This window comes from Rana temporaria, chromosome 2 (genome assembly GCF_905171775.1).
Source record: "Rana temporaria chromosome 2, aRanTem1.1, whole genome shotgun sequence".
In the NCBI taxonomy this organism is placed as follows: Eukaryota; Metazoa; Chordata; class Amphibia; order Anura; family Ranidae; genus Rana; species Rana temporaria.
This window is the reverse complement of record NC_053490.1, coordinates 468,282,928-468,305,805: the sequence shown is the minus strand read 5'-3', so window position 1 is coordinate 468,305,805 and position 22,878 is coordinate 468,282,928. Positions and strand designations below refer to the sequence as shown.

At 44.0% G+C, this 22,878-nt stretch overlaps 1 protein-coding gene across 1 annotated transcript in view; it reads left to right on the top strand.

Moving 5' to 3' along the window:
• The window catches only part of DCBLD2 (discoidin, CUB and LCCL domain containing 2), a 134,906-nt gene that overhangs the window by 72,345 nt on the left and 39,683 nt on the right, over positions 1-22,878 (top strand). Inside the window, exons 4-9 of the mRNA XM_040338703.1 lie at positions 3,157-3,208; positions 6,373-6,445; positions 10,865-10,998; positions 13,736-13,776; positions 14,052-14,267; positions 21,531-21,655. Coding sequence (XP_040194637.1) covers positions 3,157-3,208; positions 6,373-6,445; positions 10,865-10,998; positions 13,736-13,776; positions 14,052-14,267; positions 21,531-21,655 — 641 coding nt within the window. The remainder of the gene's footprint in view (positions 1-3,156; positions 3,209-6,372; positions 6,446-10,864; positions 10,999-13,735; positions 13,777-14,051; positions 14,268-21,530; positions 21,656-22,878) is intronic.

The window sequence follows — 22,878 nt, the reverse complement described above, 5'->3', positions numbered from 1 at the left end:
TTATGTGTCTTCTGATTCCACTGCAGCCTCCGCTGTCTTGTCTTTGCTATGGGAGGAGATTGGAAATTTCTGCTTTTATTACTCTGCCAAGAAACGCAGCTCTGTTTATTTCCTCTCTCTGGATACGTTTGCACAATACCCATGAGATTCCATTTTTGCTCAGAATAATCAGATGAAATTAAGATTTCAGTGCATACTCTAGAGATTAGGCTAAAATCTCCATTCTAATCTTCCGTGTCGCACTTGTTAGAGATGTAACAGTCACATAAAGCTGTTTATATCCTTTTACACTGTTTTCGAAGTACAGTGATTATTTTGGTTTTTATCTTAAAATGCACAAACATGATCCAAATAGTTGCTTAAAACGTAAACAAATGGCATTGGGGTAGATTCAGGTAGCAATTACGCCTGCGTATCCATAGATATGCAGCGTAATTGCTAAGTAGCGCCGGCGTATCGACTTTCTTTATTCAGAAAGCTTGATACGCCGACTGTAGCCTAAGATATGACTGGCATAAGGCTCTTATGCCGTCGTATCTTAGGCTGCATTCTTACGCTGGCCGCTAGGTGGCGTTCCCGTAGTGGTCAGCGTAGAGTATGCAAATTGCATACTCACGCCGATTCACAAACGTACGCGCGCCCGGCGTTCGAGTTTTACGTCGTTTGCGTTCGTCGCTTTCTGCGTAAGGCTGCTCCTGCTATTAGGAGGCGCAGCCAGTGCTAAGTATACCCGTCGTTCCCGCGTCGCGTTTTTTGAAAATTACGTTGTTTGCGCAAGTGAATCGTGAATGGCGCTGGACGCCATTTACGTTCACGTTGAAGCAAATGACGTCCTTGCGACGTCATTTGCCGCAATGCACGTCTGGAAATTTTCCCGACGGAGCATGCGCAGTACGTTCGGCGCGGGAACGCGCCTAATTTAAATGATCCACGCCCCCTACGGGATCATTTAAATTACGCGCGCTTACGCCGGCCACTTTTACGAAACGCCCCCGCAAATTACGGAGCTACTGCTTCGTGAATGAAGCGTAGCGCAAGTAATTTACGGAGGCGTAGCGTAAAAACGGAACACTGCGCCTCCGTAAGAGTGCGCAGCCCTACCTGAATCTACCCCATTGACTTTACAACCAGTGTGCAGACAGCTTGCAGTGTCTGCATAATATTTGCACTCCATTCGAAAACAAAGTGACTTTGCCTAAGTTGTGATGATGCCATCAGTCCCCTGCAGGCAAAACAAAGCACCCGCTCTCCTCCATGATCACTCAGACTTCACATTGTAGCCAGTCACAAGGTGATAGGCTCAAGCAGGGGATGTGTGTCAAACATGTATGAACACAACCAAGAACTGCGCATGCACCAGGATTTACATGACTTTGTCATCTCTCCATCAAGGAAGTAGATTGTGGCACTGAAGCATGCCTGGACAAAGGTGGCTCTGCCCTTCTAGAGAGAAAAGCAGATCTGGGCATTGTAAAAGCAGATAAGGGAGTACTGTAATCTCTTAATAAAATGTAGATGCCTATGTCATAAAGCGGAGACGGATTAGAACACTCAGTTTTTATTGCGGTCTGTACCCTCCATTAAGGAGATTCAACCTCTCTATTTGTTCTGTTTATCATTATCATTGAAAGCAAAAGTAAAAAAAAAATCAAATTTTGGGTTGTCCCCAGAAAAGTGGGGAAATCTCCCAATGGAGGCACTAGTATTGGTGACCTGGGGGATCCTCAAGGTATTTCCTTAATTTGCAGGGATTTCCTCCCACTTTGACTATGGGACAGGAAGTGCATTTTTTGCAATGGGGCACACAAGGTGAAAACAAATCGTACTGGTTATAATTCCCCCTTGCTCTATCCAAATGGGGGGGGGGGGGGGGCTATAATTTCACTTTAAAATGTAGCTAACCCCCAAGAACAAATCTTTTAGATGCTGTTTTTTTTTTTCTTTTTCCTGATAATCCTGCCAGTAATTCACTTCCTGTCATAGGGTGGCAGCGTTTACTTTCTGTACTTTATCTATGGCAGAGCAACATCGTCACTCTGACTGTGCTACAGAGCACCCCCTCTCTCTATAACATAAGATTTGTTCTGTAGTCCAATGGATAACTGAAAACAATGCCGATTACCAGGAATGGCGCAGAAGGGTTGATTTACTAAAACTGGAGAGTGCAAAATCTGGTCAGCTCTGCAGAGAAAACCAATTTTTTACCAGGTTTTATTGCCAAAGCTTAAAGGGGTTGTAAAGGTACATCCCCCCCTAAATAGCTTCCTTTACCTTAGTGCAGTCCTCCTTCACTTACCTCATCCTTCCATTTTGCTTTTAAATGTTCTTATTTCTTCTGAGAAATCCTCACTTCATGTTCTTCTGTCTGTAACTCCACACAGTAATGCAAGGCTTTCTCCCTGGTGTGGAGAAAGCCTCTTGAGTGGGCGAGCAGGTGAGTCAGGACGCTCTCTACTTTGCAGATAGAGAAAGGAGCTGTGTGTTAGTGGGCGTCCTGACACTCCTGCTCGCCCCATCCCCCCTCAAGAGGCTCTATCCACACCAGGGAGAAAGCCTTGCATTACTGTGTGGAGTCACAGACAGAAGAACAGGAAGTGAGGATTTCTCAGAAGAAATAAGGACATTTAAGGACTGCACTAAGGTAAAGGAAGTTATTTAGGAAAATGTGTACCTTTTACAACCCCTTTAATTGAAGAAGCTGAAGTTAGAAGCTGATTGGCTACCATGCACAGCTGCACCAGATTTTGCGCACTCGAGATTTAGTAAATCAACCCCAAAGTTGATTTAGGAAGTGTTCAGCCTGTCCATTTCTGACAGGCTGAACCGACAGATGTAACAAAAGATATTCAATAGAATTTTTAACACGCCAAAAGTGTTTAATTGTTGGTATTTACAGAACAGCCTGAGATTTATTTGTCGGGAATGTTTTCTGGGGCTGCTGCTGGTCTGTGCATCTTATAGGTGCCTGTAATTCTTGTCTGCAGCATTTCCCCCACATGTTACAGTATAGTAGGTTACATTGGTTCCCCTTGTCACCTGCAGCTGTTCTTAATCTTCCAGGCGTGCCTGTGTGCCCTCTCTTCATTGCTAAAGTGTGTATTTTACTTATTGACTGGAGTGCTGAGTTTTTATTTCATGTGTATTTTCTTGTTCTAGATCTCATTACATGTTTGGACAAAGCAAGTCGGTTCTCACAACCTGAATACAGGTAACAGTTACATATGGCAAAGTAGTTAAAGGCTCAGTCCACATTTGAAACCATATTTAATGTTACACCCATATTTAGGTTGTCAATGTAACTGGGATAGAGTGGACATTTTCATTCTCCATGTTTTTGTGTCTTTAAAAATGCAGCAAATTCAGGAAAATACCTGCCAAAAATGCAGTTAGCTTCGAACTTCCTGTGGTTGGCTGGCAACACAAACACACTAAACTGCACTAAAATAACTAATGGGGGGAGACGGCAGGTAGCTGGTATGGGAGGGCGAAGAGTGCTGAGAATGTAAACGGGGAGTAGATGGTTGTGCTAATGTAGTTCAGCAGGAGACAACACTGCATTGGATTTCAGTGCAGCAGAGGCATTGTGTTATTGGCTCAGTTCAGAAAGCTAAAAGCTCACTGCATTTATGGAAGGATCATCCTGTATTGTTATTTTGCTTGATGTTCATTAACCACTTAAGCTCCGGACCATTTCGCTGGCCAAAGACCAGATTCGGCACTGCGTAATTTTAACTGACAATTGCGCGGTCGTGCGACGTGGCTCCAAAACAAAATTGATGTCCTTTTTTTCCTACAAATAGAGCTTTCTTTTAGTGATGTTTGATCACCCCTGCGGTTTTGATTTTTTTGCGCTATAAACAAAAATAGAGCGAAAATTTTGGAAAAAAAAATAAAAAATTTCTACCTTTTTTGCTCTAATAAATATCCCCCCCAAAAAAAACAGTTTAGGCCGATACGTATTCTTCTACATATTTTTGGTAAAAGAAAATCGCAATAAGTGTATATTGATTGGTTTAATTTGAATGAAAACTAGTGGTTTGGGCTTTAAAGGCACACGGTACAATTCGTATGAAAAAACTAGAAAATGTATTATTATGAAATATCATAAAATCCGTTATAAACATAAAATCAAAATAGAAATTAAATGAATAGCTGGTTCTACAGAGGTTATCACAGTAGTTATATGATCTCAGTATACAAAGGCTTAAATATGAAGCAGAGTCATAGATACAATCTTATAATGTGTAACCCGAGTAGTGATCCGGAGGATATGGAGGGCTTGCTCTACATGTTGCGCGCTTTGGAATAGCGATGCCTCAGGAGCATAGATATTTGAGTAATCGGGCCGCGTTGAGGGTAGACAACGTGCGGTCGTATGTTAGCCCCACAATGGCTGTGTATTCAGAAATGAACTGATCCAGCCTAATAGAGGGGTAGTATCATTTAACACAAGGGCAAAATTGCGTAGGATGGTAGGGCAGTCAATTGCTGGTAAGCAACAATGCAAATATCTGATCCAGGGGTATGATCAAACGGTGATTTGTATGCTAGGTAAGGTGGGCTGGACAGTAGTGGGCAGATGGGTAAATCTGCCAGACCGATAACCAGCCTAGAGGTCCTCAATCCATAGAAAGGAGGAGGTTACAGGCAATGGTAGTAAACAAAGTGCTTAAAGCCCAGAGTTACATAAGCATCCGTAAGGTATCCCCCTGGTGTAGAGATGACGCCAGTATATTGATTGGTTTGTGCAAAGTTATAGCGTCTACAAAATAGGGGATAGTTTTATGGCATTTTTTTAATTTATTTTTTTATCGTGACTGCGACTTTATGGCGGGCACAACGGACACTTTTGGCACATTTTTTGGGACCATTGTCCTTTTTACAGCGATCAGTGCTATAAAAATGCACTGATTACTGTAATGACACTGGCAGTGAAGGGGTTAACCACTAGGTTGCGCTGAAGGGGCATGTTTACACTTGCCTCTCCCCGTTCTGCAGCTCTGTGACCCGATAGCGGGACACCGACGGACGTATATATACGTCACTTTGCCCAGCCGTGCCATTCTGCCAACGTAAATGTACAGGAGCTGGTCGGGAAGTGGTTAAAGGTTCTGACCGTAAACCCAACAAAGTTTAGACCTCTGTAGTGTATTAATATTTGCTTTAATAAACAAATGCTGTACATACAAACTAATACAATTTTAGGAATACAATACAAGACTGGTGGATATACATAAAACAAGCATACACAAACGATACTTTCTTACAAATGAGCATGAATAATGGTCTGTATACAATAAAGCCGGGGTTGAACAAAAAAAAATGTCGGCTCTGGTCGGAGCCACTGTACTAACCATGCACCAAAACACTCTGATCAGCGCTCCCTGCCATTGGCAGGGAGCACTAATCGGGAGTCAGTCGAATGCTGGATTTCCAGCATGCTCGTCCAAAAGAAGCCGGCCAGACAGCCGAATTCTGTCGAACAGAACAATATACACACGGGCCATTGTCTCTCCCCATTTGGACCCTGTGTACAGGGCTTAAGAATATGCTAAGAAGTTACTTAGCTCAAAACACAGAAGTATCCAAGTTCTCATTGTTTTAGCGGACTGCTTGTGTAAATGATTTTCTGTAGCATTTGTTTGAGAAAGGTGTGCACTCAAAGTAACCTAAATGGTTTGTAATACAGACAACCAGCCAATCAAACAACTTCTTCTATGTAAGTCTGAAAAAATATATATGTATATTATCGCAAATGCAGCGCAGTTCTTTACATTCAGCATTTTTAAAGATATACAAGATAGAGAAATGTTCATGTTTTCGAGCGCGCAGTGCTGAATTTTTGAATCGGACAAATTTCAATCCGTGTATGGGCATCCTGGTTGTACAGATGTCGATCTGCTGGGGAATAAGGATGAGCTCCGGCGTGTTCGCATAGAACACGTGCAGAGCCCGCCAGGAAGTGTGCACGGCGCTGTGCTAATCACAGCCAGGGAGACATTTCCCGATGCTCAGCTGCAGGGATCGTGAAATGTCTCCCTGGCTGTTATTAGCGCAGCGCCGTGCTCACTTCCTGGCGGCTCTGCACGTGTTCTATGCGAACACGCCGGAGCTCATCCTTAGTGGGGAAGGCTTCCTGCTGTCGCAACACAATATCACAGCCCATACATTTAAAAATGATCAGATTCCCCCATCCACACACTTGGGGGGGGGGGGGGGGGGTTTGATCATTCTGAATGTATTGGCTGCCTAAGCTTGACTTGTAGATTACTGTAGAATTTTATCTATACCGCTATATGTTTGTTATTTTACCATTATTTTGATGTTCACTTTAGGCAATCTATGAATTTTCTTGTAATTTTTATCCTGCAGAAAATACTGCCCCGCTGGATGTCTGACACCTTTTGGGGAAATCTCAGGGACTATTCCTCTTGGCTATAGGGATGTATGTATTATGTTTTCTTATCTTTGGCCGTTTTCTTTTTAAGTCCTTTCTTTACGATCATTAGCTTATAATCTAAAGCACATTGTAACTAGTAGTAGTACACTTGTGTATTCTGTCGCTGCACCCTTTTACGTTTGATTACTATCAAGTGATCCACGCCTTTTACTTCTCCTTGCATACTTGTACCATATCAGTTACTCAAGGTATTAAAGCAGGAAAGACAGCATGACAAATGGGCAGTTAGCAGTTTGACAGGTCTACAATTTCACCCTCCATATATCTTTTAGGTCAGGCTTACTTTAAGCCAAGGCAGGAACAGAAGTAGCCGTTTGTATTGACGTTTTAAAGCGGCCATAGCCATTTCAGATGGAGACTGGTATGCTCAGCCTGGACTTGTAACCAGTAGTGTATTTAGGTTTTGTGCTGCCCTAGGCCTGACTAAACTCGTGCACCCCCTAATTTAAATATGACCCACCCCTTCTTGTGAAGGCCACACCTTTTTAGGTTTAAGAAATTTTCGAGTGGGGGCACTAGTTCTTAGGGCCGGGGGGAGGGCATTGGTTTCCCTTAATTTGCATAGATTTCCTCTCACTTCCTGTTTGGCTATGGGGCAGGAAGTGAAGGGAAATCTCTGCAATGGGACAGGGATGGTACACAATAAACTCACAGGGGCTATAACCCTCCCTTACTCTATCCAAAATGGAAAAAAAAAGTGTTGCCTATAGTTCGACTTCAAGCACACATTTCTGATAATTTTATGGAGAGGACTTAGAAGATATAGCCATGCCAATGGTGCAGCAGAAAACGTATAGCACAGTGAGGAAGGTTTGTGGTCCAGGATGATAGGACAGTCAAAATTAGAAGCAGCTTGTGTTACACGAACAGTGTAGCGCAAGCTGGCGGGGACTCTTTCCGCGCCGCCCCCCTGCAAAGTGCTGCCTTGTTGGCCTAGGCCAGGATACAGCGTTTCTTGTAACCATACTTTTGCACTGCTGATGTGATATTTCTCAGATCTCGTAGTTTTGTTGCCCCTGTGCCTTGATATTGAAAGATTCCATGTAGGCTATGGGTTGACACCAGATTCTGACAGAATTAGGCACAAGCAGAAGGTAGGTACCAGTCAGCAATATGAAATTGTTTGTAGTCCCACCCAGAAGCAGCATGGAATGCTGTCACAATAAATTGACAGTACTTTATGGCAAGCACAGTTGCAGTGTTTCCTAGAACACTTTCACAATGCTCTGACTACGTTTTGCTCGGAGGCATTCTTTAATTGAAAACATAATGTGTTTCCCTTTTAAACAATATGGGGATTTTACAGTCATTCATCAGGTCTGTGTGGCGGTTCGTTCACATTAATTAAACTGATGGGATTAGAGAACATTCTTTTTAATGATGAGCTGCAAGTATCAGAGTTTAAAAGTTCATAAGGTTCATGGGTGTTTTTCCTGGGAAGTCTGTATAATGTAGCTTTTCATTCTCGATTTTATACTGGAAAACAGTTGTTCTATCCACATGGTTAATTGCAAAAACATGTTTCCCTTAAGTGATTCCTAAAGAAACCCTTTAATTTTTTATAGTTTCACCATTACCAGAATTAGCAAACATTCTATGTACAGTGGCAGATTAAAATAGAATAGGGTCAAAATGTTGGGGTAAAGCAAACCTGACCTGTTGTATACTTGACTAAACCAGCACTGCCAGTACATACAGTTGTATGCCAAGCTGTGTCTCACTATTGTCACCACAAGAGGCTGGAATGCCCAAGTCATCTGAAATGCACTTTGGTCCTGGGTAAGGATGAGCTCTGGCGTGTTCGCATGCTACACGTGCGGAGCACGCCAGGAAGTGTGCACGGCGCTGCGCTAATCACAGCCAGGGAGACATTGTCCCGATGCTCAGCTGCAGAGATCGGGAAATGTCTCCCTCAGAGCTTTTTTTCTCAGAAAATAGGTGCAGGAACTTAACCACGACCCCGTTCAGATTTCACAAACAGTAGAAGGGTCTTAAAGGGGCATTAAATACCAGGATTGCATTACATACAGAATGCAGAGTTCGGGTGGTTACACACAGAGTGCAGAGCTGTCACTTGTAAACGCAGAAACAAGACTTCTGTGTTTACAAGTCATTGTGGTGAGCAGGCACCAAAGGGTCTGAGCCAGAGGTGGTGGAACTGAGTTCCCCCAAGTTCCCCCTGAAAAAAAGCCCTGGTCTCCCTGGCTGTGATTAGCGCAGCGCCGTGCACCCTTCCTGGCGGGCTCTGCACGTATAGCATGCGAACACGCCAGAGCTCATCCTTAGTCCTGGGTTGATGGGTTAGGGAGCCGAGCCTGACCTTGCTCTTCCCCAGCTTGTAAGCCCTACTGCTTGACGATGAGGCTGCCCATAACAAAAGTGGGCCATTAGTGAGGCTTATGAAATTGGAAAGCATGTGACTAGGCTCCCTGATCCATCAGTAGACATTGGATCAAGGAACCTGATGCGTATACACTCAAAGGTGACTGCGCTGTATGGTGCAAATTTCTTTCCTGCAGCCACTGGTTCACACAGTGTTGACAGGGGAATCGGCAATTGTCTTCTCCTGACGAGGGCTTGCCGGGTAAGTCACCGCTGCTGAGAAAACAGTTATTGCTAGTGGCTATAGCCGCCGCTAGCGTTAATCACAAGAGAATCCGGCAGGCTGGTTGTACACAAGTTGATCGATTTTCAACTTGGTACGCTCAGCCTGCCCATTACCGGTTCGAATCATGGCCGGTTCCTGCTGAACTTCCTGAGATTTGAACCGTGTATAGCCAGCCTTGGGCAAGTATATAGCACATAGCACTTCAGATTTGCATAAAGTTATAGTAGGTTCAATACAAAGTTTTTTTTTTTTTTTGTTTTGTGGGGGTTCTAAATGATAATGTTCAGTAAAATGCTTGGAGTGACTCAATTGCCTCACAATCTGCGATACTGTACTTTCTAACAATTTTCCCAAAGTAAAATCAGCAAGATCTATGCACAGAATAAACCACTTTCCTAGCCCGTCACCGCTACCCTATCTGACATAGTTATTTTCTATGGACTGGAGCATCATCTTGAAGCCTTCCTCTTCCCTCCCTGTGAATGTATTTAGGGCTGAAACAACTAATCGATTAATTGACAACTAATCGATTATGAAATTAATCGATTACAATTTTCATAATCGATTAATCGGCCAGTAACATAATGGAGTTAAAACAACTAAAATTAGCCCTTTATAGTACAAAAAAGCAAATCGCTACTGTAAATATTACTTTCACTGTCCCACAGTAAAAAAAAATTACCCCTTACAGTAGCGATTTATGTTTTTTTGTAGTTATTATTTTTTATTTTATTTTTTTTAACCCCATTATGTTACTAAACATCTCAGGCCTGGGTTCACACCTCTGTTTTTTGGTGCTTTTTGCAGAAACACACTACAGTTCATTTACATGTTTTCCTATGGGACACGTTTACATCCATGATTTTTTTTCAGCTGCTGCGTATTTGGAAAGGGCAAGGACTTTTTTAACGCAAAACGGTGCTATTTTGTTTTTTTTGGTTCAATATACTTCAATGGAGAAGCTGCAGAAAAGCATGTAATGTGTTTTTGCGGCAATTTGTGTTTTGTAACCTGCCCAACAACAAATTGGCCCAAAAAAAATAAAAAATGCAATTTTTATTTTTAAGGCTATTATCCGATTAATCAAAACAATAATCGGCCAACTAATCGATTATGAAAATAATCGTTCCAGCCCTAAATGTATTACAAGCATAGCTCACTATATACCCCAATGGTTCAGGGGACAAGGAGCTGTAGAAACAAACTCTCATATCTTCCTGGAATGTTAACCTCAAAACGTTTTTATGCTCTGCATACCCAACGCCTTTAAAAGAAACCTATAATAGGAGAAATATGTAGGCTTCCATTGCTCATCTGTCCATCTGAAAATGCTACTTGCCTTGCAGCCCTGCTGATTCTTTGACTGAAATACGCTTTTGAGTCACTGGCCTGGAACAAGTCTTGGTGAAGGAATTCAGATTTTTTTTCCGCTTGCTGCACTTATTCACTTACTTGACTGTTCCTGGTCAGTGACTCAGTAGTATTAAAGCTGGAGATTTTTAAAAGCAATGGCACCCCCCATATTTTTGTGTGAACTTGTGCAATAATTTTCTCTTGACCAAACAAATGTCAGTTTTTGCTATCCATCTGATTTGGAATGGCTAGTCTGAGCATGGCAGGCTGTCGCTACATTAGTTGACAAAGGTTTGTTATGCTATTGGAGACAAAGATGGGAAAAGGATTGTGACAGTTGGAATATAGCCACCGAAGAGCTACTTTGATGTAAATGCCCATTGTTGATTATAAAGAATTGATATTCTGTTTTATAATCTAACTCTGCATTTCTTTGTTTTTAGTCGTCATTGCTATGTATGGCGGGCATACATGCTGGAGTTGTATCTAATGCACTTGGAGGACCAGTCAGTGTTGTTATTAGTAATGGCATTGCGTATTACGACACTGCTCAGGCAAACAACATTACATCTAAAGTGTAAGTACTTTTCAATTTGCTTCAGGCATCTCCTACCTCTGTACCTGTCTACCCCTACACTAGTCAATTTGAGAAACTATTACAGTGGAGCTGTCGCTAAATAAAATGGTGACTTACTTGCCAGACAACATCTTGAGAAGTTCATTTTGTACTCTACGAGGGCCAATAGGTCCAAGAAAGTGCACTGACTTAGAAACAAAATCCAATCACTCTGGTACGCTTGCTGCTTCCACAAATGATGCATACGCTTTTCTATGGATTGCAGGGGCAAGCAGAAAGCCACTCACTTTGTTGTGGTATGCAGGTAACCCAACATAAGTCTTGCGCTTAAAACATACGTAAGCTCCAAAAAAAACTGAATTGACATTTTTTAATTTTGAAGCGCTGTACTGGTCACTGTGATTGATTGATTGAAAATTGGTGTGTCTGCTTTTGCCTAGGCTCTCATTAAACATGCCAGCAAGCAGGCTATTTAGTAGTAAACCTTCATTTTGATTTATACCTACAGGTAAGCTTATAATAAAGCTTAACTGTAGGTAAAAGGAATATCTCCTAAATGTGCACCCTTTAGGAGATATTCTAGTGAGGAGCAGCTGGTGACGTCAGACATATGTGCGCTGAATTAACAGCATGCCCCAGGCTGTGCGGTGGCCAAGGCTCCTGCGCGTGGAAGTGACGGTATCGCGGCTCATACATTCAAGAGGATACAGCCCACAAATCTGGAAGGAAGACCGGGTGAAGATGGAAAATTGCAACGAAGGGAATTTGGGACTTTAAATGAAACAGTGGGCTAAATGGGGACAAAGTCTTACTTTGTCCCCATTTAGCCCACTGTTTCATTTAAAGTCCCAAATTCCCTTCGTTGCAATTTTCCGCATATGGGATGGAGATATAGTATGGATGTAATCTCATATAAAGTCCGGACACAAGGATGGAGATGCATCACAGAGGTATTCTCATTTAAAGTCCCAAACACCTTCGGGTGGTCCCCCCCTTTTTTCTCGGGTGAAGATGGAAGCCTCTGCAGCAGTGACAGCGTGCCTCCAGGGGGCTTCATGTCAAGGCAAGTCTTTTATAATGTTCTAGTATGTGGCACATACTAACTAGCACATTATGATATTGCCTTGCAAGAGGAAACTTTTTTTTTTGTTTTTAATTTTTTTTTTTTTTTATATCCAAACATTTACTACCCCTTTAATGCTAGGGTAACCTCTAAGCTCATGTGCGTCCTTAAATTTTCCATCATGGTATTGCTAGTAGCAGTCACATGCAACTGTAACCTCGAGGATATTTTGAAGGTTCTCTAAGCAGCTTTTGCAGTTGAAAACTTGAATAAGCTGCAAATCCTCTTTAGTCATATTTTTAACTGGACTTGTTCTGTAATGTTAAACTACTAGCTAAATGCAGTTCTGGAAAGGCCGTAAACGGTGCTTGGGAAAAAGTTCATAAGTGCGGTAACTCATAGCAGGCAAGCAGAGATTAAGGCAAGGCAATACAAGCTAGATTTTATTTTGGTGCTACAGATTGCACTTTGGATTTAGCACTTTCCTCTTTACATTGTTTAAGCTCCAATATGTATAACAGAAGTGAGGATTGAGCATCACATCCTGACCTACCTGTCTCAGGTCTGCAAGAATAGAATTACTGAGAAGGTCAAATGTCTCCATATTGACTGTATGTAGTACATGTGCATTTGGGTATGTGGGCCCTCTTAATCATTTATTCAACCTTTAGCCCATTAGGGAGAATTCTTCTTTATGCAGTTTAGTAGTCAAAAAAAATGCTGCTTAATTTGCAAATTACAACACTTTTATACACTAAACCAAATACTACTGAAAAATTTGTAAATGTATATTAATTTTTAAGGTAATCCTTAAATTTTTTTTATTAAAATAATAAACGTGTTTTGTTCACCTATTCTGTGCAATGGTTTTGAACAGTGCAGCCCCGAACCTCCTGCTTTGGTGTCCCCACTGGCGATCTTGGCTTGTCCTCTTTTTCATGTGCCAGCCATAACAAGCTGCTTGCAATGGGGGCACACAGTGTGTGCGTGCTCCCCAAGCTGTGTGTGTCTATGGAGGTGCACTACATAGACACACACACTGGGGCTTGGGCTTAGCCCCACTTCCTCCTCACGGCATTGGATTGATGGCAGCAGGAGCCAATGGCTCCTGCTTCTGCTGAAACCCTATGTGAAGAGTAAGAGAACGCTGGATCTCTTCTCCCCAGTACAGAAAGCTTTACAACATTTTTTACCTTAATGCAGTCTGTGCTTTTTATTTATTTTGTTGGCTTTAGAACCCCTTTAAGGTGCTGTGTTAACATTTACATTTAGGTATGCATAGGCCAGCACTTACTAATGCAGCTCCCTGCAGAATTGACCTGCTGGTTTAGGAGCTCTTCTTCCCCTCTACTTGACAAGGCTGGCATAGATGGGGCACAGGTGTAACTAGTGGAGGCATATGCAATTAGCGGACCTCCAGCTGTTGCAAAACTACAAGTCCCATCATGCTTCTGACTCTGGTGTCATGCTTGTGGCTGTCAGAGTCTTGCTATGCCTCATGGGAATTGTAGTTCTGCAACAGCTGGAGGTCTGCTAATTGCATATCCCCGAACTAGTGGATTAATGGAAAGAGCACAATTTTTTTTTTTTATATATAATTTTTTTTAAGCGTTGAGCTTATTTAAATACTAACTTTTTTTACAATTATGTAATGTTCTTGTGTATTTCTCACAGGGGTCCATTGTCTACAACTCTCTTCACATTCAAGACTACTGGTATGTGTTTTTCATCGTTTTCTTTTATATGTAAATGGCAAGTGATACATATATATTACAAGAAAGCTGTAGTCAGTGCTGAAAACTGTGTTGTATGAAACTGCCCAAAAATGTTACTTTATTGAGGTTTACCTTTTCTTGACAGTTAGAGAGGATGTCTGAGAGCTATGCCAAGTTGTGTTGTGGAGAGGGATAAAGTCTATAGAATGTGTTTTTTCAAAGATTGGTGTTTTATTGTTTGACTTTAATCTGCACCCACTTCCTCCTTTGTCTAGGTTGTTACGGGACTCTTGGAATGGAATATGGGGCTATTCCAGAATCCCAGCTAAGCTCCTCTTCAGTTCTGGAGTGGACAGATCACACTGGGCAGTATAATGTCTGGAAGGCTGACCGAGCAAGGCTGAAAAAACCCGGGCCTCCTTGGGCTGCGTCATTTGCCGATGAGCATCAGTGGCTGCAAATCGACCTGAACAAGCCGACAAAAGTCACAGGTTTGTATGAAACCAGGATTGATGTCAGGGTTTTTCCAAGAATTGAGAAGACAGATTTTCCCTTCTCAGTGAGAAATGTTTTATATACGTAACTGTCTCAGTGCAGGGTGAAAAATCTATAAACGTTTTGTGATTGTGTGATATAATAAAGGCTGACATACCAAAAAATTTGTTTTGTATGTAATAAATCTGTAACGTATACAGTATCTCACAAAAGTGAGTACACCCCTCACATTTTTGAAATTTTTTATTACATCTTTTCATGTGACAACACTGAAAAAATTACTTTGCTACAGTGTAGTACAGCTTATATACCAGTGTAGATTTGCTGTCCCGTCAAAATAACTCAACTCACAGCCATTAATGTCTAAACCAGCTGGCAAAAAAAGGGAGTACACTCCGAATTGGGTCCAATTAGCCATTTTCCCTCATTAGTGTTACAAGGTCTCGGGTGTGAATGTGGATCAGGTGTGTTAAATTTGGTGTTATCGCTCTCACTCTCTTACTGGTCACTGGAAGCTCAACATGGCACCTCAGGACAAAGAACTCTCTGAGGATCTGAAAAAGAATTGTTGCGCTACATAAAGATGGCCTTTTTCTATAAGAAGATTGCCAAGAAATCTGAAACTGAGCTGCAGCATGGTGGCCAAGACCATACAGTGGTTTAACGGGACAGGTTCCACTCAGAACAGGTCTCACCATGGTCGACCAAAGAAGTTGAGTGCACATGCTCAGCGTCCTATCCAGAGGTTGTCTTTGGGGAATACAACATTTAAAATGCAGTGCCTTTTCTTGTTTTAAAGCATTTTGATGCATGGACACTATTACGGGGCACAAATTTCACTACAGTGCCATATTCTTTCTGTAGGACATGCTCATTGGCAGTTGGGAATTTTTGAGTGATGTGTCTCGGGTTGTCTTCTATTTCCTACCTAAATGCTAAAGTTGACGTTCTTTAAATTATATCTAAAGTCTAAATGTTTTCATAGAGTAGGGAAGAGTTAAAATAGAAGCATTGCATAAAAAATTGGGGTTATACTTTCTTTATCGTACATCACGGGACACAGAGCGGCATTCATTACTATATGGGTTATATGGAGTACCTTCAGGTGTAGACACTGGCAATCTCAAACAGGAAATGCCCCTCCCTATATAACCCCCTCCCATAGGAGGAGTACCTCAGTTTTTTCGCCAGTGTCTTAGGTGTTAGTCATGGTTTAGCTTGCCTCCGCATCCTTGGGATTAGGTGAGCTACCGGTTCTGTCCAAAAAAGCCTCAGCGCTAAAGTGGTCAGTAACCGGACCCCAAACCCTTGGGGTATAGCCCATAATGCTTTTCTTTTTAGAGAGCTGGACCCTGGGCCCAGAACTTAGAAACCTTTGGGTGCCTAATGTTTTCTGTTGCCAGGGTGCTATATGGGCCCAGGACAGTGGATCCTTCATAGGAACCCAGGGCCTGAAGGTCTAGACATCCCCACGGAGATGGGGGAAGATTGGGCCTCTTGCTTGGCAAAGTCCTGCGGCATGGAGCAGGTAAGTGAGGGGAAAACTTGCGGAACTTGGTTCTTAGCAGGTTTTTTTCTGGGGGGTCACAGGGGACATGCCTAAAGTTATGCACTGCATCTGGCAAACTAGTCACATATCATAAAGATAGGATGGCTCTCTATGTATTATTCCCCATAAGATGTGACCTCCCTTGTAGTGTTGGAAAAGCATTGAGTGGGGCCTGTGTTATATAAAAATATATGTGTGTGTCAGAGAGCTGTGCTTACCTGCAAGCCTCCAGGCGATGCTCCATTCAGTCTTCCTCCTCAGAGCCTGGCTGCAGTTTGCTGGAACAGAGAGGTCCCTTCCTCCCAAACCCCCCCCCCCCCCCTGTCGGGAGGGGCATTTCCTGTTTGAGATTGCTGGGGGGGGAAGGGCGGGTCAGTGGCTTAAGGAAGGGGCGGCCCTTCCTTGTTTGTTCCATTCAATACTTTGGAACTGAGGAGAAAGACCAGAGCGGCAGCACGGGGCGCCGAGGACACACAGTGGCCAGAAAGGATATTGCAGTCTTCAGAGGACTGTTTTTCAAGCCTAGAAATAGGCTGTTTCTTTTCCATCTCATAGTTTTTCTTGCAATACTACTCAGGGGGACAGAATGTTTTTTCTTTCCTGGATTTGAAACAAAAACGAAAAGAAAAAAAAAAAAAAAAAAAGTCATCTAGGGGAGAGGAAGCATTTTTTATCCCCCAAACAGGTGTTTGGGCAATTAACTTTTATAGTTCCAAATACCAATAGGTAGCAGGTGTACCTCGGTATTGTACCATGGCATCCGGGTCAGAGGGTACAAGAGGTGGGGATTCCCCCAGAGAGTCTGAGGTCTCGAACAAAGCTATGCCGCTGCTTTCCCCACAGGGAGCCTTGGGGCCATCGGGATCTGGGGCTGGAGCTGACGCGGGTCAGTCCAACCCTAAGATGGTCACGGAGGAGGTATTACTCACCTCTTTAAAAGAGATGCAGAAAAGCATGGGTAAAATGATAGCCGCAGCTATGCGGGGCAGTAAGCGGAATAGATCTCCGTCGCCCGAGCGCGGACCCTCAGAAGAGGAGGTCCTTTCCTCAGGGGAATTGGACGACCTCTTGGACAAGGACCAAGTAGGTTCAGGGATCGAAGATCCGGATACAGAGGAGTCTGGGGCAGTCTCCCTGAGGGAGAGCTGGTGGATTCAAGGATTGTCGGACTTGGTCCATAGGGCATTCAACTTGCCAGTACCAGATCTCCAGGTATCGACGGTTTCAGCTTTGGGCTCACTGAGGGCGCCTCAAAGCAATGCTGTGTTTCCGATCCATCCTCTATTAGAGGGAATTTTGTTCCAAGATTGGAACAAGCCAGATAAGATCTTCTTACCACCTAAAAGGTTCTCTGTCCTATATCCTATGGAAGAAAAATTTTCCAAAAGATGGGCTACTCCTGCAGTGGACGCAGCCATCTCATGTGTTAACAGATCGTTAACATGCCCTGTAGAAAACATACAGGTGTTCAAGGATCCAGTTGATAAGCGCTTGGAAGCACTACTTAAGAACTCCTTCACTACTGCAGGGGCAGTAGTACAGCCAGCTGTGGCTGCGATTGGGGTCGCTCAAGCATTATCGGATCAATTTAAGCAGATGCTTAAACTTATTCCGGCCCAGCAGGCAGAAAAATTTTCGGATGTCCCTAAGGCCATATGTTTTACGGTAGACGCAATCAAGGATTCTATCCAGCAAGCGTCACGTTTATCGTTATCCCTTATCCATATGAGAAGACTCTTATGGTTAAAAAGCTGGGAGGCTGAGCCCCCATGCAAGAAGCTCCTGGTAGGGTTCCCCTTCCATGGAGGACGACTCTTCGGAGAAGACCTAGATAAATACATTCAGACCATTTCAAACGGCAAGAGTACTCTCTTGCCAACTAAGAAGAAGGTTCAGGGACCTGCGTTTAAACGACAGTATTCCCCTGGGCAGGGGCCCTCTAATGCCAAGCAGTATCGACGGCCTCCTGCAAAAGCAAGCTTCGGCTTCAACAGCAAATCACAAGGACAGGCTGTTAGAGGCAAAAGGCAGTGGTTTCGCAAACCAGCAAAACCAGCCCCCAAGCCAACCTTATGAAGGGGCGCCCCCACCCACGAAGGTGGGGGGAAGGCTGCGACTCTTTTCAGAGATTTGGGAAGCCAGCATTCCCGACGAGTGGGTACGGTCTTCCGTGGCCACAGGCTACAAATTAGATTTCCTAAGGTTTCCTCCTCCTCATTTCCAGAAGTCGAGGATTCCAAACGATCCGGAAAAGGGAGCCGCATTAAGATCGGCATTAGATCATCTACTTTCCCAGGAAGTAATAGTAGAGGTACCAGTCCTGGAACAGGGGCTGGGTTTCTACTCCAACCTATTCATCATCCCAAAATCCAATGGAGATGTCAGGCCAATTTTGGACCTAAAGATGGTAAATGCATATCTAAAGATCCGCTCATTTCGGATGGAATCCGTGCGGTCAGCAGCTGCCACACTCCAGAAGGACGACTTCATGGCGTCCATAGACATAAAGGATGCCTACCTTCATGTTCCAATTTATCAGCCACATCAAAGATATCTACGCTTCATGGTGGCTTCGCGTCACTTCCAATTCGTGGCGCTTCCCTTCGGGTTGGCTACGGCCCCCCGGGTGTTCACGAAGGTCCTAGCTCCGATCCTAGCCAAGCTAAGGATCCAAGGGGTCACGATCCTAGCATACCTGGACGACCTCCTAGTCATAGACCACTCGTCTCCCGGCTTGGAGCGAGCAGTGGCCCTCACGGTCCAATACCTCGAGAGGTTCGACTGGGTCCTAAATCGAGAAAAGTCAGCTTTCCAGCCCACAAGGCAGTTGGAATATCTCGGCATGAGATTAGACACAGAACAACAAGGAGTGTTCCTACCTCTGAGGAAGGTAAAAGCCATCAAGGAATTAATCCTACTGGTTCTAAGCAAGAAAGAACCGACTATTCGCCTATGTATGAGGTTACTAGGCAAGATGGTGGCCACATTCGAGGCGGTACCATACGCCCAGAGCCACACTCGCATCCTACAGGCAGCCATCCTGTCAGCATGGAGCAGAAGGCCACAGGCCTTGGATATCCCGTTGCCGCTCTCATCAAGAGTCCGACAAAGTCTGTGTTGGTGGTTAGACCCTCAGAATCTACTGAAGGGGAAGTCTTTCAGCCCAGTGGCTTGGAAGATAGTGACCACAGACGCCAGCCTGACGGGCTGGGGAGCAATTTTGGATGGTTGCACTCGCCAAGGTACTTGGGCAAAGCCAGAGAAGCAGTTGCCCATCAACATCTTGGAGCTCAGAGCTGCTCGACTAGCCCTCAGGGCTTGGACGTCAAAATTGCAGGGGTTCCCGGTGAGAATTCAATCAGACAATGCCACGGCCGTGGCATACATAAATCACCAAGGGGGAACCAGGAGTCAAGCCGCTCAGAGAGAGGTGAGCTTGATTCTCCTATGGGCAGAGGCTCATGTGCCCTGCATATCGGCAATATTCATTCCAGGAGTGGACAACTTTCAGGCGGACTTCTTAAGCCGCCAGACTCTATGGCCGGGGGAATGGTCTCTGCATCCACAAGTCTTTCAAGCACTCTGCCAAAGATGGGGAGTGCCGGACGTGGATATCATGGCATCGAGACTCAACAAGAAACTAGACAGGTTCATATCCCGCTCAAGGGATCCGATGGCCTGCGGAACCGATGCGTTGGTTTGCCCTTGGCATCAGTTCAAACTTCTTTATGCGTTTCCCCCGCTCCAGTTACTACCCCGCCTGCTGCGCAGGATCCGGGTGGAGCACATACCAGTCATCCTGGTAGCTCCAGCATGGCCCAGAAGGGCATGGTACTCACTAATCTTAAGGATGGTAGTGGGAGACCCGTGGACTCTTCCTCTACGGCCAGACCTGCTATCGCAAGGTCCGATCCTCCACCCTGCCTTACGGCATCTAAATTTGACGGCCTGGAAGCTGAATCCCTGATTCTCAGGGGTAGAGGTCTGTCTCAGAAAGTAATCTCTACCCTAATCAGAGCCAGGAAACCGGTCTCTAGGGTGATTTATTACAGGGTCTGGAAGGCCTATGTAGGCTGGTGTGAGTCCAAGCGATGGCTTTCTCGCAAATTTACCATCGATAGAGTATTAAGTTTTCTCCAGCTAGGAGTGGATAAAGGATTGGCATTAAGCACAATCAAAGGACAGATTTCTGCTCTGTCAGTGTGGTTTCAGCGGCCGCTGGCCACCCACTCGCTGGTTAAGACCTTCCTTCAAGGGGTCTTACGTATTAGACCTCCAGTTAAATCCCCGCTTTGTCCGTGGGATTTAAATCTTGTTCTGTCAAGTTTACAGAAACAACCGTTTGAGCCGTTGGCTGATATTCCTTTGGTTCTACTGACAAGGAAGTTAGTATTTTTGGTTGCCATAGTTTCCGCAAGAAGAGTTTCGGAGCTGGCAGCCTTATCCTGTAAGGAACCATATCTTGTTTTTCATAAGGACAGGGTCGTTCTCCGCCCTCATCCTTCCTTCCTACCGAAGGTCATATCCAGTTTTCATTTGAACCAGGATTTGGTATTACCATCCTTCTTCCCTAAACCTACTTCCAGAAAGGAAAGGTTGCTGCATACCTTGGATATTGTCAGGGCCATGAAGGCCTATCTTAAAGCTACAAAGAAGATCCGGAAAACAGATGTGCTGTTCATTCTACCGGATGGGCCCAAGAAGGGGCAGGCAGCTGCAAAGTCCACCATTTCTAGGTGGATTAAGCAATTAATCACTCAGGCCTACGGCTTGAAAGGGTTGCCTCCTCCAGTATCATTAAAGGCTCATTCTACTAGAGCCATGGGCGCCTCCTGGGCAGCACACCACCAGATCTCTATGGCTCAAGTTTGCAAGGCGGCAACCTGGTCTTCTGTCCACACGTTTACAAAATTCTACAAGTTGGACGTAAGAAGGAATACTGATACTGCCTTCGGGCAGGCAGTGCTGCAGGCTGCAGTTTGAGACCCTCGGATTCCGGGGGCTCCTCTTGTTTGAGTTAAATTTAAAATTTAAAATTATTTTTCTCAACTAAGTTGGATTTATTATGATTTGAGTATATCTCTAAATTAAATCCTTTTGTCTTGGAGATGTTCTCCCTCCCCTCATTGTAAGCATTGCTTTGGGACATCCCATATAGTAATGAATGCCGCTCTGTGTCCCGTGATGTACGATAAAGAAAAAGAGATTTTTAATACAGCTTACCTGTAAAATCTTTTTCTTGGAGTACATCACGGGACACAGAGCTCCCACCCCTCTTTTTTGAGGACCATTTTGGGAGGCATACTGCTTGCTACAAAACTGAGGTACTCCTCCTATGGGAGGGGGTTATATAGGGAGGGGCATTTCCTGTTTGAGATTGCCAGTGTCTACACCTGAAGGTACTCCATATAACCCATATAGTAATGAATGCCGCTCTGTGTCCCGTGATGTACTCCAAGAAAAAGATTTTACAGGTAAGCTGTATTAAAAATCTCTTTTTTTTGGGTCACGGTAGTAATGTACTCCAGAGTCAGCTGACAGTGGGCTATTGATCCCTATTATCTGAAGGGGCAAATAGGTAATGGTTTTGGATTTGGGATTTTGATGTTTGTCATGTTTTGAGGTTAATAATTTATTTTTCCCTTCGTTTTATATTATAGCGTTACCATCATAAAACCTTACTAAAATGTCAAATCTCCTTTCTCTCCAGGTATTATAACCACTGGATCCACAATATCAATGTATAACTACTATGTGTCATCCTACAAAATAGAGCACAGTGAAGATGGTCTCAGGTGGACAGTTTATAAGGATCCCAATACAGATAGAGAGAAGGTAAATCCTGCAGAAGTGTGCAACTGGTAAATGACTTCCATTGTACTGTAGCAAAACAGTATCTATTGTAACCAAAATTTCACTGCAGACTTTTTATTGTAAAAAAAAAATCAGCATCTATATTTTGGCATTAAAAATTTTCTATGTGATATGGGGGGCATTATGGAACAACCACAATGCCGCTTCAAAAATATCCTTCCATGTTTATTATTGAGGTCGGGTGCACTTTAAAGCCCAATGGTAATGTCTTGTACAAAAAGTACAAAGCAAGTCAGGTTGGAACAGAGAGTGTAATTGTCTTCCTGCCCTTTCTATTTTCCCAGCAGAAAAGTCCTGAGGCGCTCTCTCTCCCCACATTGGCTCAGACTGCTGTCCATAATGGCCATTAAGGTGGAAGCGGGCAGTGGGGCCGGCCATGATTTGTATGTCTTATGGACACACAGAGCCAGCTCAGGAATGAGAGCGGATGAGTGTCCCCATAGCAAGAGGTCACTCAGTGGGGGGGGGGGGCAGGAACACCAGCGGTAGACCCAAGAAGAGGAGGATCGAGGCTGCTCTGTGCAAAACCATTGCACAGAGCAGATAAGTATAACATGTTTGTTATTTAAAAAAAAATAGTCTTAGATAGAGTGGAGAGGGATTAGAACCGTCAGGTTTTTATTTCCGCCTATGCCCCCGTTAGGGAGATTCACCCTCTCTTGTTTACTTTTATCATCCTGGAGACCCAGGAATTCCCTCACCTTGGAGGGAATTCCTGTCACTTCCTGTTTTGGCTATGGGACTGGAAGTAAAGGGAAATTTGCAGATGGCAAGAAAAACTATATACCACCAAAAGAAAGCTCTATTTGTGGGAAAAAATGATAAAAATTTAATTTGGGTACAATGTTTTATGACTGCAAAATTGTCATTTATAGAGTGGGAGCGCTGAAAATTGGTCTGGGCAGGAGAGGGGTTTAACCCCCTCAGCGGTATTTCCAAGTATGGCTCGGGGTGGAAATTCAGAACCAAAAGCGATAACCCCCGAGCCAGACTCGGGGTCGCCTCTCAGTGTACACAGGCAGGGTTTACTTACCTTGTCCCTGGATCCTGCAATGCCTCCCCGCTGTGTGATCAAGCGGTGTCCTCCTCGCTCGATTCACAGTGCCGAGTGCCGCCGAGCTCCGTTCCCTGCGACGTTACGACGCACGGGGGCGGAGATCGGCGCCAAATTCAAAAAAGTAAAT